Here is a 14272-nt window from a genome sequence, read left to right on the forward strand (position 1 = left end):
TCCAGTATATTAAAAAGCAGAGACATTACTTTGCCAACAAAGGTCTGTCTAGTCAAAGCTATGGTTTTTCCAGTAGTCAGGTATGGATGTGAAAGTTGGAATATAAAGAAAGTAGAATACCGAAGAATTGATGCTCTTGAACTGCAGTGTTGGAGAAGACTCTTTAGAGTTCCTTGGACTACAAGGAGATCCAACCAGTCCATCCTAAAGGAAATCAGTCCTGAATATTCATTGGAAGGACTGATGCTAAAGCTGAAACTCCAATACTTTGCCCACCTGATTCGAAGAACTGCCTCATTGGAAAAGACCCTGGTGCTGGGAAAGATTGAAGGTGAGAGGAGAAGGGGATGACAGAGGATGAGATGGTTGGATGGGATCACTGACTTGATGGATATGAGTTTGAGAAAACTCCAGGAGTTGATGATGGACAGGGAGGCCTGGTGAGCTGCAGTTCATGGGGTCACAAAGAGTCTGACACGACTGAGCGACTGAACTGACTACTTGTATTATCTTAGCAAAAGAAAAGGAAGGTCGCTCAGTCGTGTCAGACTCTTTGTGACCACATGGACTATACAGTCCATGGAATTCTCCAGGCCAGAATACTGGCATGGAAAACCTTTCCCGACTCCAGGAGATCTTCCCAACCCAGGGATCGAACCCAGGTGTCTGACACTGCAGGCGGATTCCTTACCAGCTGAGCCACTAGGGAAGCCCAAGAATACTGGAGTGGGTAGCCTATCCCTTCTCCAGTGTATCTTCCCGACCCAGGAATCAAACCAGGGTTTCCTGCATTCCAGGCGGATTCTTTACCAACTGAGCTATCAGGGTAAGCCCTGTATTATCTTAGATCCCTCTTTAATCCTGAAGTCAAAGGAGTTAATCAACTTATCAAAGATCACAAAATGACTATTTAATCCTAGGTCTCTATCGTGCCAAAACTCATACTTTCCCATTTACCATGGGGCTGCTTAGAAAATACTTCACGTGAATTAGCTCCTCAATGCCCTTCAAGGCAAATTCTTCCTAAAAATGACTCTTAAGCAAGCATCTAGCAGTGATGGCTCATCAGACTTTGGCCCTTCTTTGCTACCTTTTCTAGAAAGTACCTGTGCCATACGGTAAACTGTTGCCATGTGGCTTGAGACTTGTTCTAAGGCCTCACATTTAAGAGAAATGGGTAATCTCCCGCTAGACGGACAAACTTACAACAGAAGGTGGATAAACAAAGTACTCAGAACCAAAGCTCTATCCTGCATATTTGGCTATTACTTTTCCTGTAGAATACGTCATCCTAACCATAACAGAGAAGAGTTTTATGAGAATGAAACTACAGAAAAGGTCCAAGGTCTCCAACTCCCAAAATATCAAACCCGGAGGCCAGTCTCCCAGAGAACTTACAGACAATCCTGTGAAATGAAGCAGGTCTCCTTCCTAAACCCTTTGGGAGGTGATTAAAACCACAGTTCCTGGAATCAGGCGGACTAAAGCTCAGCTCCTCCACAAATGCTAATCGTGACCTTGGGCAAAATAATTAAAATGTACAAGCCTCAGTTTCCACTGAAGAAATCATATTAGCTCATTACTGTTACTGTAAGTTCTATAAACTCTAAAATTATGACTGCTTCTTAAATATCAGCTTTTCATCATCATTCTCGTCATCAGCCCCTTTATAAGGACAGAGAAGATGTCTACGAGGTCAATGACAGGGTTTTGTAAACCTTCAAGGGGCCAGTATCAGTCTCCCTATGGGAACGTCTTAGGGGCCTTTGGAAATGAGCAGCAGAGAACCGGAAAGGCTTGAAAGAACTGAAATAGAAGCAAGGGGAAATTTTCATGGGGTAAGAATCTGAATAAGTTAAAAAAATACAACACAGCATCTTTATGGGAAAGAGATCATCAAGAATGAACTACCCTCTTGGTGCGGTAAACAAACCGCTCACGGCTCTATTATTACCATGATGGGGACCCCAATGTCAGGCCACACCAGGTCCTCTGACGGCAGCTTGGGAGAATTCCACACCACCACGACCTTGTTCAGGTAAGGGAGGCCGTTCAGCCTCTCTAAGGAGTTCATGAGCACCTCCTCCCGCTCGTAAGTCAACATTACCACCGTGAACTGCTCCCGAGGGACGTTGCCTCCCAGCGCCGCCTGAAACTCCTTGCCGGAGCCCCCGGCCCCGCCGCCAATGGGCCGGAATCCGGTCCCTGAGCCCAGGAACTTGGCCTCCGAGGGCAGCACGGGGTCAAAGGGCGTGTGCGGGAACAGATGGAACGGCCCCGGGGCGGAGTTCCAGCTGCGGTAGAGGTCAGTGACGGTGAGCGTGAAGTTGCGCAGGTACTTGGGCGAGGCGTAGGGCGGCTCGGTCTCCACCGGGCCCAGGTCCAGGTCCCCGGTGTCCGCCATGTTGGGGTCGGTGCCGGCCGCCTTGCCCGAGCGGTGCGGGATCTCGGCCGCCGCCTCCTCCCGGATGGGAGCGGCGGGGATCTGGATGCGCGTCCGCATCACGGCCAGCACGGTACTGAAGATACTGTCCGTGGTGGAGAAGTAGGTCTCCCAGAGGAAGCGGCCCTGGCGCCGCATGGCCAGCAGGTCGCTGTCCGAGAGGCTCCGCAGCAGGAAGTGGACCTCCGTGACCCGCGGCTTGGGCACCACCAGCGCCGCCTCGCTCCACTGTAGCACGTCCTGGTAGGGCAGCTGCACGTGCTCGCCCAGCACCACCGGGACAGCCCCGACCTCCAGGGCCTCAAAGAGCCGGGCGGCGCACCCCGAGGAGACGAGCAGGCGCGGGTCCCCGGGCGTGATGATGAGGGCGAAGGTGGAGAGCTTCAGTAGCTCCAGGCGGTCCTCCCGCTCCCCACACAACGCCCACTCCGTCGGCAGACTGGGTCTCGGCTGGTTTTTGCAGGTAAATTCCACCAGGACCTGATCGAGCTTGCTGTCCTGGACGGCCTTGAGGGTGGCGATGATCCGATCGTCGTAGTCGGCCGGAGGGTCCCCCTCCATCTCCTCCTCAAAGGAGCGGGCCTCCTGAAGGCTGGATCTCAGCGACTCGATCTTCTCGCCCTGGAAGGTGAAGAGGTATTTCCGCTTCACCGGCACCTGTGGTGGGATTTCCATGAAGTTGGGCTCCGACATGGCGTGGACTAGGGGCGACACCACCAAGTCAAAGCCAGGCCGGTACTGGGCCGCATAGAAGGTGGACTGGGCCACCATGGCCCGGCCGGTGCTGACGTTGTACAGTAAGTTCTGCGTGTCCGACTTCCGAGACAGGCTGAGGACGACGTGGTTGTGGCCGTCCGCCCGCCAGTGCGGGAGGGAGGACAGCTGCTTCTCCAGGTCGGCGGGCCGCAGCACAGCGGGCTCCTGCATCTCCCCAACTAGGATCACATAAAGGCAGGCGATGTCCGCGTTGTCAGTGACATAAACGTTGGCTCGGGCTGTGGCCTGGAAAGCCTGCTTGACCAAGGGATCCAGGTAGCTGCCAAAGGCGAACTGGTCACTGTCATAAACATAGACGGGGAAACCAGAGGTCAGAGGGCACCGGGAATAATCAAAGCAGTTGTGCAGCCGGCAGCTCCGCTGGGCCTTGGGGGGCGGGAGGCCGGCATCATCCTTCTCCGGGAGCAGGCGGATGGGCAGGGAGAGCTTGGGCTGGTTCTGGGCCATTAGCTCCTTGTAGGAATGCTCTGTCTGACTGATGACGTTCTTGAGCTGAAGCAGGTCCTGCTTGGCATTCTCGATGCTCTTCTTGCAGGCCTCGATCTTCAGGTTCAGCTTGGCGATTTCACTGTTCAGCTCCTGCCGCTTGGCTTCCAGCTGCAGGAGCTCCTCGCTCACGGACTCGCGGATGCGGCAGAGGTCCAGCACGTGCTTCACCTCGCAGAGTTCGCTGCCGGCCCGCGGGCCGAAGATGCGCTTGCCCGCCTCGTCCGCCTCGTCCAGGGTGGTGAGGTAATAGTGAGCGATCAGCGGGAAGAACACGAGGATGATGAACAGCGTGAAGCTGAGCCACGTGAGCCGGATGCGGTTGGACCAGCGCAGCATGCAGGTCTGACCTCCGTTCCCCGCGCCCCCATTCCGCAACATGGTATACCCCGTCATGAGTCCCGCTGCGGCCCCTGCCCGCGCTGGTCACGTCGGCTCACTCGCCATAACCGCGGGCTTCCGGTGGGCCAGGCTCAGCCTCTTCTCAATCAGCACGTTTTCCCGAGAGGCAGTGCGCTCCCTGGACAAGGCACCAAGTAGAACGGGAATTTCATCTTCCTCAGCTGTGACTGAAACGGTCTCTGACCCTGCTCCAGCAGAGGCTGAGTTCTAGCTGAAGGCCAAAGAACATGTCCTTAATCTCTATCAAACAGCAGACGGTACCACATTGTTGTTGAGGTGGGAGGGAGAAGGTCCCTGATGGGGGAGCCGGGGAAAAATACCCTGGAATCAGACAGACCTCCTCAACTGCCATAGCTCTTGCTCCTTGGTTTTGCTGACCAAAACATACGCATAGTTACTATTCACAGTTACATGGTAGCTGCTCAGAAGAGGAATAAATGCCAGCCTCTTAATGGTGTCACCGCCAACATTCAGGCCTGCGAAAGAAAGAGAAGTGTGTCAGTCTTTAAGACCTTATGCTCAACAACCTTGCTCCCCCACTTCCGAAACTTTCTAGAAAATGTCTAAATCTTGTAAGATGAAACAATGGTTGGATCGCTGGTGTGTGCCTCGCAGAACATTTTAAGTCCAATACAGGTTTTATTTTTTGGCATGGATATTGTACTTGGGAGTTATTAATAGTAAGAGATGGATTAGGTAAGTGTCCAAAAGCAGTTTCACTGTTCAGACACACCCACTTTCTATTAGAGTCCTATAAAATGATTAGCAGCTACATTCAACAGAGGGCAAAAACGTTCATAACAATTTGTTATTTGAGACTTAGGCATCGGTTGTGAGACAGAGAAATACCCTATCTATGTTCATTCCTGACAGGAAAATTGCCTCTAAGTATTGGGGAAAAGCAAAAAAAGACAACACCTCTGTGAGGAGGTGTTATTTGTTATATTCAGGCTCCATTTGTTACATTCAGAGTGGTGGAAAAGAGCTGAAGAGAACTCTCTGGATCTTCACCCAGCAGTGGGTGTAGTAATCCAGAGACAAAATGTATTTCACAGTTTGCTTCTCATTTATCTTCTATATAAATAGTAACTTGGTCTTTCAGAAAGAACACTGTACTTAGAAATGGGGGTATTATTTCTTATCTTTTACAGAGATTTGCCATGAGATTTTAGGCCTCAGGTTTCTAATCTCCCAAAACAGAGATAAATGTGTGGGGATAACAATACATTGTGTTGCTATGAAAATAAAGGACGATATTTTAGATTAATAAATCTTGAACCAACATTCCCAGTCCTTTTCTCTTACCAAACTTTACTATCAGAAGTTATAAAAGTTTCGCACTTGCTTTCTCCTCAACTTCAGTACATCTAGAAGTAAATTTATAATGTTCTGTGCCAAAAATACCCCCAATTTCCTTCATTCATTTCCTCCAAAGAGTATTCAACATACTCTTTTCATGTCTAAGACATGCTAAGTATAACTGTGGGAGAAGCTAGGATGTAAAATAATCTTTGACCTCAGGGAACTACTAAAAAGACAAAGACAAACAGCAAGGATACTACCACGAGACAGTGTAAAATGAGGGGTATTTTATGGATGCTCACTCTATCTAGCTTCCACCTTTGCTAACCATGTATAACAATTAAATGTCTGATAGAGTCATCTATCCTTTTAGATAAAAACAGAAAGTGATGATAATGTTACTAAGAGGTCTGAGTAAGTAGACCATGAGATAAGGACAACAAAACCCAAATAATAATCAATCATGGAAAAAACCTAAACTTGGGTAATTTAGTTTAGCAGCTTACCAGATATTCATGTAGGTCAGTATTTCTAAAGTATTATCCTTTTAATTCAAATGTTAGAAATCTCCTTTTTTGTTTTCAAAATAAAAAAATGTGCTCTGCGTTTTTTGAGCAAATCCTAACAAAGAAAGACTGGGGTGGAGGAAAAAAAATGGCATAATCCAGGCAACTCGGCTGCTCCAGCCCCTTCTTACCATGTGGCTCAGGTCCCTCCTCTCTCTGACTCACGTAGCACTGCACTTCGGTGGATCATCTCCTGAAGGAGTGAACTCCAGGGCTTGCTCTCCTGATAGAAGACAGAGAGGTGACAAGCAATTAGGAAAACACTCAATACTGAAGAATTTATTTACTGTCCACTATGAAAAGGCTTCTCATGTATACAAGGCAATCATAGAATTTATTGTTCAAATGGAGACAGTATTTTAAGTGAAAAGGGGTCCTATCAATAAATACACTTGGACAATAAGCATAAATTGGCACTCTCAAAGGCAAACCATCCAGCTATATGGTTACCTGTTTATGTGCTCCATGAGGGAAGAAACCAAAACACTAAAATGTAGAAAAGTCCTTACCTTTTAGAAGTATATACTGAGATATTTACAGACAATTTATCTGGAATTTGCTTAAAAATAAATAGGACAAGGGTGATGGTGAGAACTCTGGGGAATCAGTGAAACAAGATTAGTCATGACCAGACTGCTGTTGACACTGAATAACAGGGAGACAGGCGGGTCTGCTTTTTATGTGTTTAACATTTTTCATATTAAAACTCAAAAATAAACTATACAGAGTCTAAACAAAATGTCTTTAAAAAGTCATCTGGAGACTGACTACACAATCTCCTATTGCTAGCACCACCAACTTACAGTGAACAGAACTGGAAAAAGAAACAAATGTCCTGATGGAAACCAGTAATTCAACATTGACTCTAAAATTTCTGTCCCCATCAAGTTCCATCTCTTTTACTGGAATTAGGCAAGAGTGTCATCAGTGCTCTAAAGCATGAACTTTCTTTCCCAAACAGCTAAATCCATCATTTCAAGCACAGAAGAAAACCAAAAACAGTTAGACTCTCTCCTGCCATTCTCTGGAACATGACAATGAAGGTACTAGGATCTAGAAATAAATGTCCCATGAAACACTGATCAGGAGGAGTCTCCTCATCAATGTAACTTCACACACAGTACACACACCTCACTGATTCTGTCATCTGCCACAGCACTGAATGCCCAGCTTGTCAGCCTGCACCCTACGATGCATTCTACACGCAGCAACCAGAAGCATCGTCTTAAAATCTCAGTGAGACCATGGCTCTCCATTCCTCAGAAATCTTCAGTGCTCTCCCACTGCACTGCCAGGACCTTCATAACTAGCTCCTGAAAGTGAAAGTCGCTCAGTCGTGTCTGACTCTCTGCAACCCCATGGACTATACAGTATTACCTGTCTTTCCCAACAAAACCTCATTCTTGTGGGTAGGAACCTTGTCTGCCTGGAGCACTGCCATATCACCAGGTCTCAGCACAGCACCAGGCACATGGTTAGCATCTCTATAAACATCTGTTAAATAAATGAATGATATCACCGATCACTTTCCCGTTCTACAAATTCTCAAAGTTCCCTTGGTTGTCCGTGACACTGTATACTCTATTCCCCCTGTCTCCCTGACTCGTCCCTTTCTGCTTTGCTGGCACCACTGGTGGTTCTACCTCATAGAAAAAGTGCCTCCCAAGGCTTCTGACATAATCTGGTAATGAATCCATCCATTCAGAAGGCTTCAACCCCCAAAGCTCCTACTCCCACCCTAGCCTTTCTGCTCTGCACTAGCAGACCAGCATTTCCAGCTCCCGAAGGAGGCGACAGAGAACGAGATGGTTGGATGACGTCACTAACTCAAAGGACATGAATCTGAGCAAACTCTGGGAGATAGCGAAGGACAGGGAAGCCTGGCGTGCTGCTGTCCGTGGGGTCGCACAGAGTCGGACACAATTTAGTGGCTGATCAACAAGGCTACCTCCTCTAGGACACACCATGGCCACTTCATGATTCCAAATATTCCCTCTTTCCACAAACTTTCAAATCTGCCCATGATGCTACATTCTTCCCCTTTTGCAAACTAGAAACAATGTGATATACAGGAAACCGTACAGACCTCCTGGCCAGACCTGGATCAAATCACAGCTTAGCAAGCTCTTAGATGGTCACTTAACCATAATGAGCTGCAGTTTTTTCATAAGTAAAACACTCATGTTCAGGATTGTTACAAATATTAGATAGTGAGTAAAAATCACCCTACACAGAATGTCAAATTTATAGTCTATTATTGGCTACAAGTCCTGGAGTTATTTTTAGATCTGCCAAACTGTATCCATTCCTTTTTATAATAAATATTATGGTAATAATATATTTATAATAATAATTTGCAATGTGTGCATTTATCCCTTCCTTTTATTCTACTGTCTTCACCCTAATACTGGGCCATAACAAACCATTATGCCTAATCTCAATTCCCCATCAGTTTATCCTGTGCATTACTCTGAATCAGAGTAACAATTCAGTAACTCTGCATTACTCAGTATTTTTTTCATCTAACAATGCTTTAGCTTGAATAATTGCAACTGATCTGATTTTCAGTTCACCATACCATTCTTCTGCTCTATCTGGTTAAAGGTTAATTCCACCCAATAAATTCTTAAATTCAGGTATTATACATTTCAGTTCTGGAATGTCCATTAAGTCTTTTGTTAGAGATTCCATTTCTCTATTGAAATTCCTCATCTATTTATTTTTTCCATCTCCTCTTCTATTTTCTTTAGCATATTTACAAGAATAAAATTCCTTATCTAATTTTACTGTCTGGGGCACCTGTAGACTTTATTCTACTATTTTTCTCTTGATTGTACATCCTGTTTACCTGTTCCTTTGCAATCTTAGGATTTTTTTATTGTGTGCTGGACACTGTTTAAAAGTACTATAAGCATAGTAGTAAATACAATTTTCCCAAGAGATGGCACATTTTCTGTCAGGCAGTCAGAAAGAATATAATCATGTACAGATTCTCATTATCCCTAGAAATACTTTTTGCCTTAAGGTTTACTCTGGCCAATATTAGTATCAGTCACTCAGCTTTTTAAAAACTTTTGTTATTGTGATAAAACATATACAACATAAAACTGCCATCTTAATTATTTTTAAAGAGTATAGCCTGCAGCATTAATTACAGTCAAAATGTTATACAACCATCATTACCATTTCCAAAAGTTTTCCATCACCTCAAGCAAAAACTCTACAACCAGAAGGCAGTAACTCACCTCCCTGTTCCCCGTTCAGTTCAGTTCAGTCACTCAGTCACGTTCGACTCTTTGCAACCCTACAGACGGCAGCACGCCAGGCCTCCCTGTCCATCACCAACTCCCGGAGTTTACTCAAACTCAAGTCCATTGAGTCGGTGATGCCATCCAACCATCTCATCCTCTGTCATACCCTTCTCCTCTCACCTTCAATCTTTCCCAGCATCAGGGTCTTTTCCAATGAGGCAGTTCTTCGCATCAGGTGGCCAAAGTACTGGAGTTTCAGCTACAACATCAGTCCTTCCAATGAACACCAGGACTGATCTCCTTTAGGATGGACTGGGTGGATCTCCTTGCAGTCCAAGGGACTCTCAAGAGTCTTCTCCAACACCACAGTTCAAAAGCATCAATTCTTCTGTGCTCAGCTTTTTTTATAGTCCAACTCTCATATCCATACATGAATACTGGAAAAACCATAGCTTTGACTAGACGGACCTTTGTTGGCAGACTAATGTCTCTGCTTTTTAATATGCTGTCCAGACTGGTCATAGCTTTTCTTCCAAGGAGCAAGTGTCTTTTAATTTCATGGCTTGCAATCACCATCTGCAATGATCTTGGAGCCCCCCAAAATAAAGTCTGTCACTGTTTCCATTGTTTCCCCATCTATTTGCCACGAAGTGATGGGATCAGATGCCATGATCTTAGTTTTCTGAATGTTGAGTTTTAAACCAACTTTTTCACTCTCCTCTTCCATGTTCATCAAGAGGCTCTTTAGTTCTTCTTCACTTTCTGCCATAAGTGTGGTGTCATCTGCATCAGTGGTGTCATCTGCATATCTGAGGTTATTGATATTTCTCCCAGTAATCTTGATTCCAGCTTGTGCTTCATCCAGCCCAGCATTTCTCATGATGTACTCTGCATATAAGTTAAATAAGCAGGGTGACAATATACAGCCTTGACGTATTACTTTCCCGATTTGGAACCAGTCTGTTGTTCCATGTCTGGTTCTAACTGTTGCTTCCTGACCTGCATACAGATTTCTCAGGAGGTAGGTCAGGTGCTCTGGTATTCCCATCTCTTTAAGAATTTTCCAGTTTGTTGTGATCCACACAGTTAAAGGCTTTGGCATAGTCAATAAAGCAGCTGTTCCTCTGAAACTCTCTTGCTTTTTCTATGATCCAATGGATGTTGACAATTTGATCTCTGGTTCTTCTGCCTTTTCTAAATCCAGCTTGAACATCTGGAAGTTCACAGTTCATGTACTATTGAAACCTGGCTTGGAGAATGAGCATTACTTTGCTAGTGTGTGAGATGAGTGCAAATGTGTGGTAGTTTGAGCATTCTTTGGGATTGCCTTTCTTTGGGATTGGACTGAAAACTGACCTTTTCCAGTCCTGTGGCCACTGCTCAGTTTTCCAAATTTGCTGGCATATTGAGTACAGCACTTTCACAGCATCATCTTTTAGAATTTGAAATAGCTCAACTGGAATTCCATCACATCCACTAGCTTTGTTCGTAGTGATGCGTCCTAAGGCCCACTTGACTTTGCATTTCAGGATGTCTGGCTCTAGGTAAGTGATCACACCATCATGATTACCTGGGTCGTGAAGATCTTTTTTGTATAGTTCTGTGTATTCTTGCCACCTCTTCTTAGTATCTTCTGCTTCTGTTAGGTCCAGACCATTTCTGTCCTTTATTGTGCTCATCTTTGCATGAAATGTTCCCTTGGTATCTCTAATTTTCTTGAAGAGGTCTCTAGTCCTTCCCATTCTATTGTTTTCCTCTATTTCTTTGCATTGATCACTGAGGAAGGCTTTCTTATCTCTCCTTGCTATTCTTTGGAACTCTGCATTCAAATGAGTGTATCTTTCCTTTTCTCCTTGGCCTTTCACTTTCTTCTTTTCACCGCTATTTGGAAGGCCTCCTCAGACAACCATTTTGCCTTTTTTCATTTCTTTTTCTTGGGGATGGTCTTGATCACTGCCTCAGGTACAATGTCACAAACCTCCGTCCATAGTTCTTCAGGCACTCTATCAGATCTAATCCCTTGAATCTATTTGTCACTTCCACTGTATAATCGTAAGGGATTTGATTTAGGTCATACCTGCATGGTCTAGTGGTTTCCCCTCCTTTCTTCAATTTAAGTCTGAATTTGGCAACAAGGAGTTCATGACCTGAGCCACAGTCAGCTCCCAGTCTTGCTTTTGCTGACCATATAAAGCTTCTCCATCTTTGACTACAAAGAATATAATCAATCCCAGCCCCTGGTAATCTCTACTTAACTGTCTCTATGAACTTGCCTTTTCTAAATATTCATGTAAGGAGTATCAGAATATCTGTCCTTATGGAACTCACTTATTTCACTTAGCATGTTTCATCGTTCATCTATGTTGCAGCACAGAACTTCATCCTTCTTTTTGGCTGAATAATATTCCATGGTAGGTATATGCCACCACTTTGTTTATCCATTGAACTATCCATATAGATGGATATTTGGGTACTGCCTGCCACTTGGTCAGACACTCAGCTCTCAGTTCATAGTTACCTAGCTTAACTTTTTCCATTCTTTTCCCAGCAAACTTTCCATGTCTTTCCTTGTATTTTAGGTGCCTCTTAGAAACACTTGAGAACAAGATTTCATTCTTTTAATAGAACTCCAATTTAACAACCTTTGACTTTAAACTATAGTGTTTGATCTACTTATACTTTTGTGATACATTAAGATTTACTAACAATCTTTTTTGAAGGGGGGTTATTTATCACTTTTTTTTATTCCCCATCTCTTTCCTGACTTTTAATTGATAAGTTTGTTGTGTCTTTTAAACCCTCTACCAGTCTGGAAGTTATATATTCAATTTATGACTTTAGTTGAAAGTTTAACATTATCTCTAGTATTCTGTCCCTCTTCTCAATTAACAAAAGATCTTTACCTATGATTGGAGCTTCCCTGGTGGCTCAGTGGTAAAGAATCCAACTGCCCAGCAGGAGACATTGAGTTTGATCCCTAGGTCGGGAAGATTCCCTGGAGAAGGAAATGGCAACCCACTCCAGTATTCTTACCTGGGAAATCCCATGGACAGGGGAGCCTGATGGGCTATAGTCCATGGGGTCACAGAGAGTCAGACACGACTTAGCGACTGAACAACTTTACCTATGATGACCTCTCGTGACTGTACATCAATACTGACTGATATTGTAGCTCCACCATGCTTTTACTCGCTCAACATTAGCCCTTACTATCATTAGTGCAACTTGTGCTTGTTTAGATTCACCCACATTATTTACCACGCTCCTTATTCAGAGCTCCACTTTTTTTACATTTCATTCCTTCCCTCTGGTTATTTTCTTTTTCCTAAAGTAGTTCCTCCAGTCAGAGTTTGTTGGTGGTAAATTTTATGTGAAATACTTTATTTCACCCTAAATCCTAAATAATGATCCAATTGCATGCACCAGTCTAGGGTAATAACTCTTTTCCACCAACTGAAGAATCCTCTGGATTCTATTATTGTTGCTGAGAAGTGAGATGTCAAACTATTGTACCTCGTGGATAACCTGACTCTTCATGCTGGCTGTATTTAAGATCTCTTCAGCTTTGGAGTTCTGCTATGTCTACATGTGGAATCTGGAGCAGGGGGCAGGAGTGGAAGGTGAGTGGGATGCTCAGCACTCAAACTTTTTGGTTCTTAAGATGCATGTCTTTCATTATTCTAGAAAATGTTCAATCATTATTTGTTTGTTTGTTTGTTTAGTCATTAACTCTTTGTATAGGGCCTGTCATTCATTCTGTCCTTTTGAACGTATGACATATGTCAGACCTCCTCATTCCATTCTCCATGTCTTTAAACCTTTCCTCTGTATTCTTTTATCCTTTGTGCTACCATCTGGAAATGTCCTCATTATCTACGCAGTTGAGGGGTCAGGAAATGCTTTCAGTAAAGAGCCAGCGAGTAAACATACTAGGCTTTGGGAGCCACATCCAGTCTAAGTAGAATATTTTGTCTCTTTTTTATATCCTTTAAAAATATAAAAACCATTCTTACCATGCAGGTTGTACAAAAACAAACCACAACCAAGATTTAGCCCACAAGCCACAGTTGGCCAACTCTTGATCTAACCCATTAATTCCCTCTTTTGTACCTAAGGGGTTGTTTATCAAAACCACCAGGTCTTGATTCCAATGACTGTTTTACATTTCTAGAAATGCTGTCGGCTCCTTTTTTAAAATCTGCCTTACTTTTACGATAGCACCTACTCTTTCTCACGTTTTCTGTTCCTGCCCTTCACGTGCGGAGTTTCTTCTGTCTGCTGACTCTATTATCATCAGCTTTGGACTGCTTTTTATGTCGATTCTCAGTCTGGAGAGTCTCCGAGAAGCCAAGTAAATGTAAATTTGAACACAAAACCCATATGAAGGGAAAATGGTTCTGAGTTCTCAGTGAACACTCCCTTCCCCAGCCAGTTCTGGATCTTGCTAACAGAGACTTTATTTTTTTCCAGTCTACCCATTCCTCTAGTGAGTGTTCAACCTTTTAAAGATCCATACTGTCATCTGGTGTCTCAGTCTGACACTCACAGGCACAAGGCTCTGTCTCTTATTTCTGTGGGAACTAAACTGCAAGTTACCAAAACTGGCAAACACCCTAACAGACTACAGCATCAGACTGTTCATCAGATGCTTTTTCAATCCCCAACCTCTCCTGCCCCCACTCCACTTTTTAATTTTAATGAGAATTTCTTTCCTGAAAGCAAAATATGCATTGTGTAGCAAGGAGTTTACATTAATCTAGTCTGCTGTTGTGCCAAAACCAGAGACCTCCTCCAGTCTTTAGTCTATGCATGAATAAACATGCTTACAAAAATGGGACATATGTTCTTTTCTGTAATCTGATTGTTCCCACTTATAACAAGAACAGTCTAATGACCCATATCATTACATGCTATACCATATGATGGTCAATAACTGAGGACAGAAACATCATAATTTGTTTAACCAATCCTCTTTTTGTTAGACATTTGTTTCCAATTTTTCATTATAATCAACGCTATAACAACTATTCTTGTAGCTATCTTTG

At 44.1% G+C, this 14272-nt stretch overlaps 1 protein-coding gene across 4 annotated transcripts in view; it reads right to left on the bottom strand.

The window, feature by feature from the left end:
* EXTL3 (exostosin like glycosyltransferase 3) overlaps positions 1–14272 on the bottom strand; it is a 125360-nt gene that overhangs the window by 34756 nt on the left and 76332 nt on the right. For all 4 annotated transcript variants that reach the window (XM_065908047.1, XM_065908046.1, XM_065908045.1 and 1 more), the window contains exons 2-3: positions 6108–6199; positions 1955–4584 (exon numbers count right to left, since the gene is read on the bottom strand). In XM_065908047.1, the coding sequence (XP_065764119.1) occupies positions 1955–4102 (2148 nt within the window). In that variant the 5' untranslated portion in view covers positions 4103–4584; positions 6108–6199. The remainder of the gene's footprint in view (positions 1–1954; positions 4585–6107; positions 6200–14272) is intronic.

This window comes from Muntiacus reevesi, chromosome 17 (assembly GCF_963930625.1).
Source record: "Muntiacus reevesi chromosome 17, mMunRee1.1, whole genome shotgun sequence".
NCBI lineage: Eukaryota > Metazoa > Chordata > Mammalia > Artiodactyla > Cervidae > Muntiacus > Muntiacus reevesi.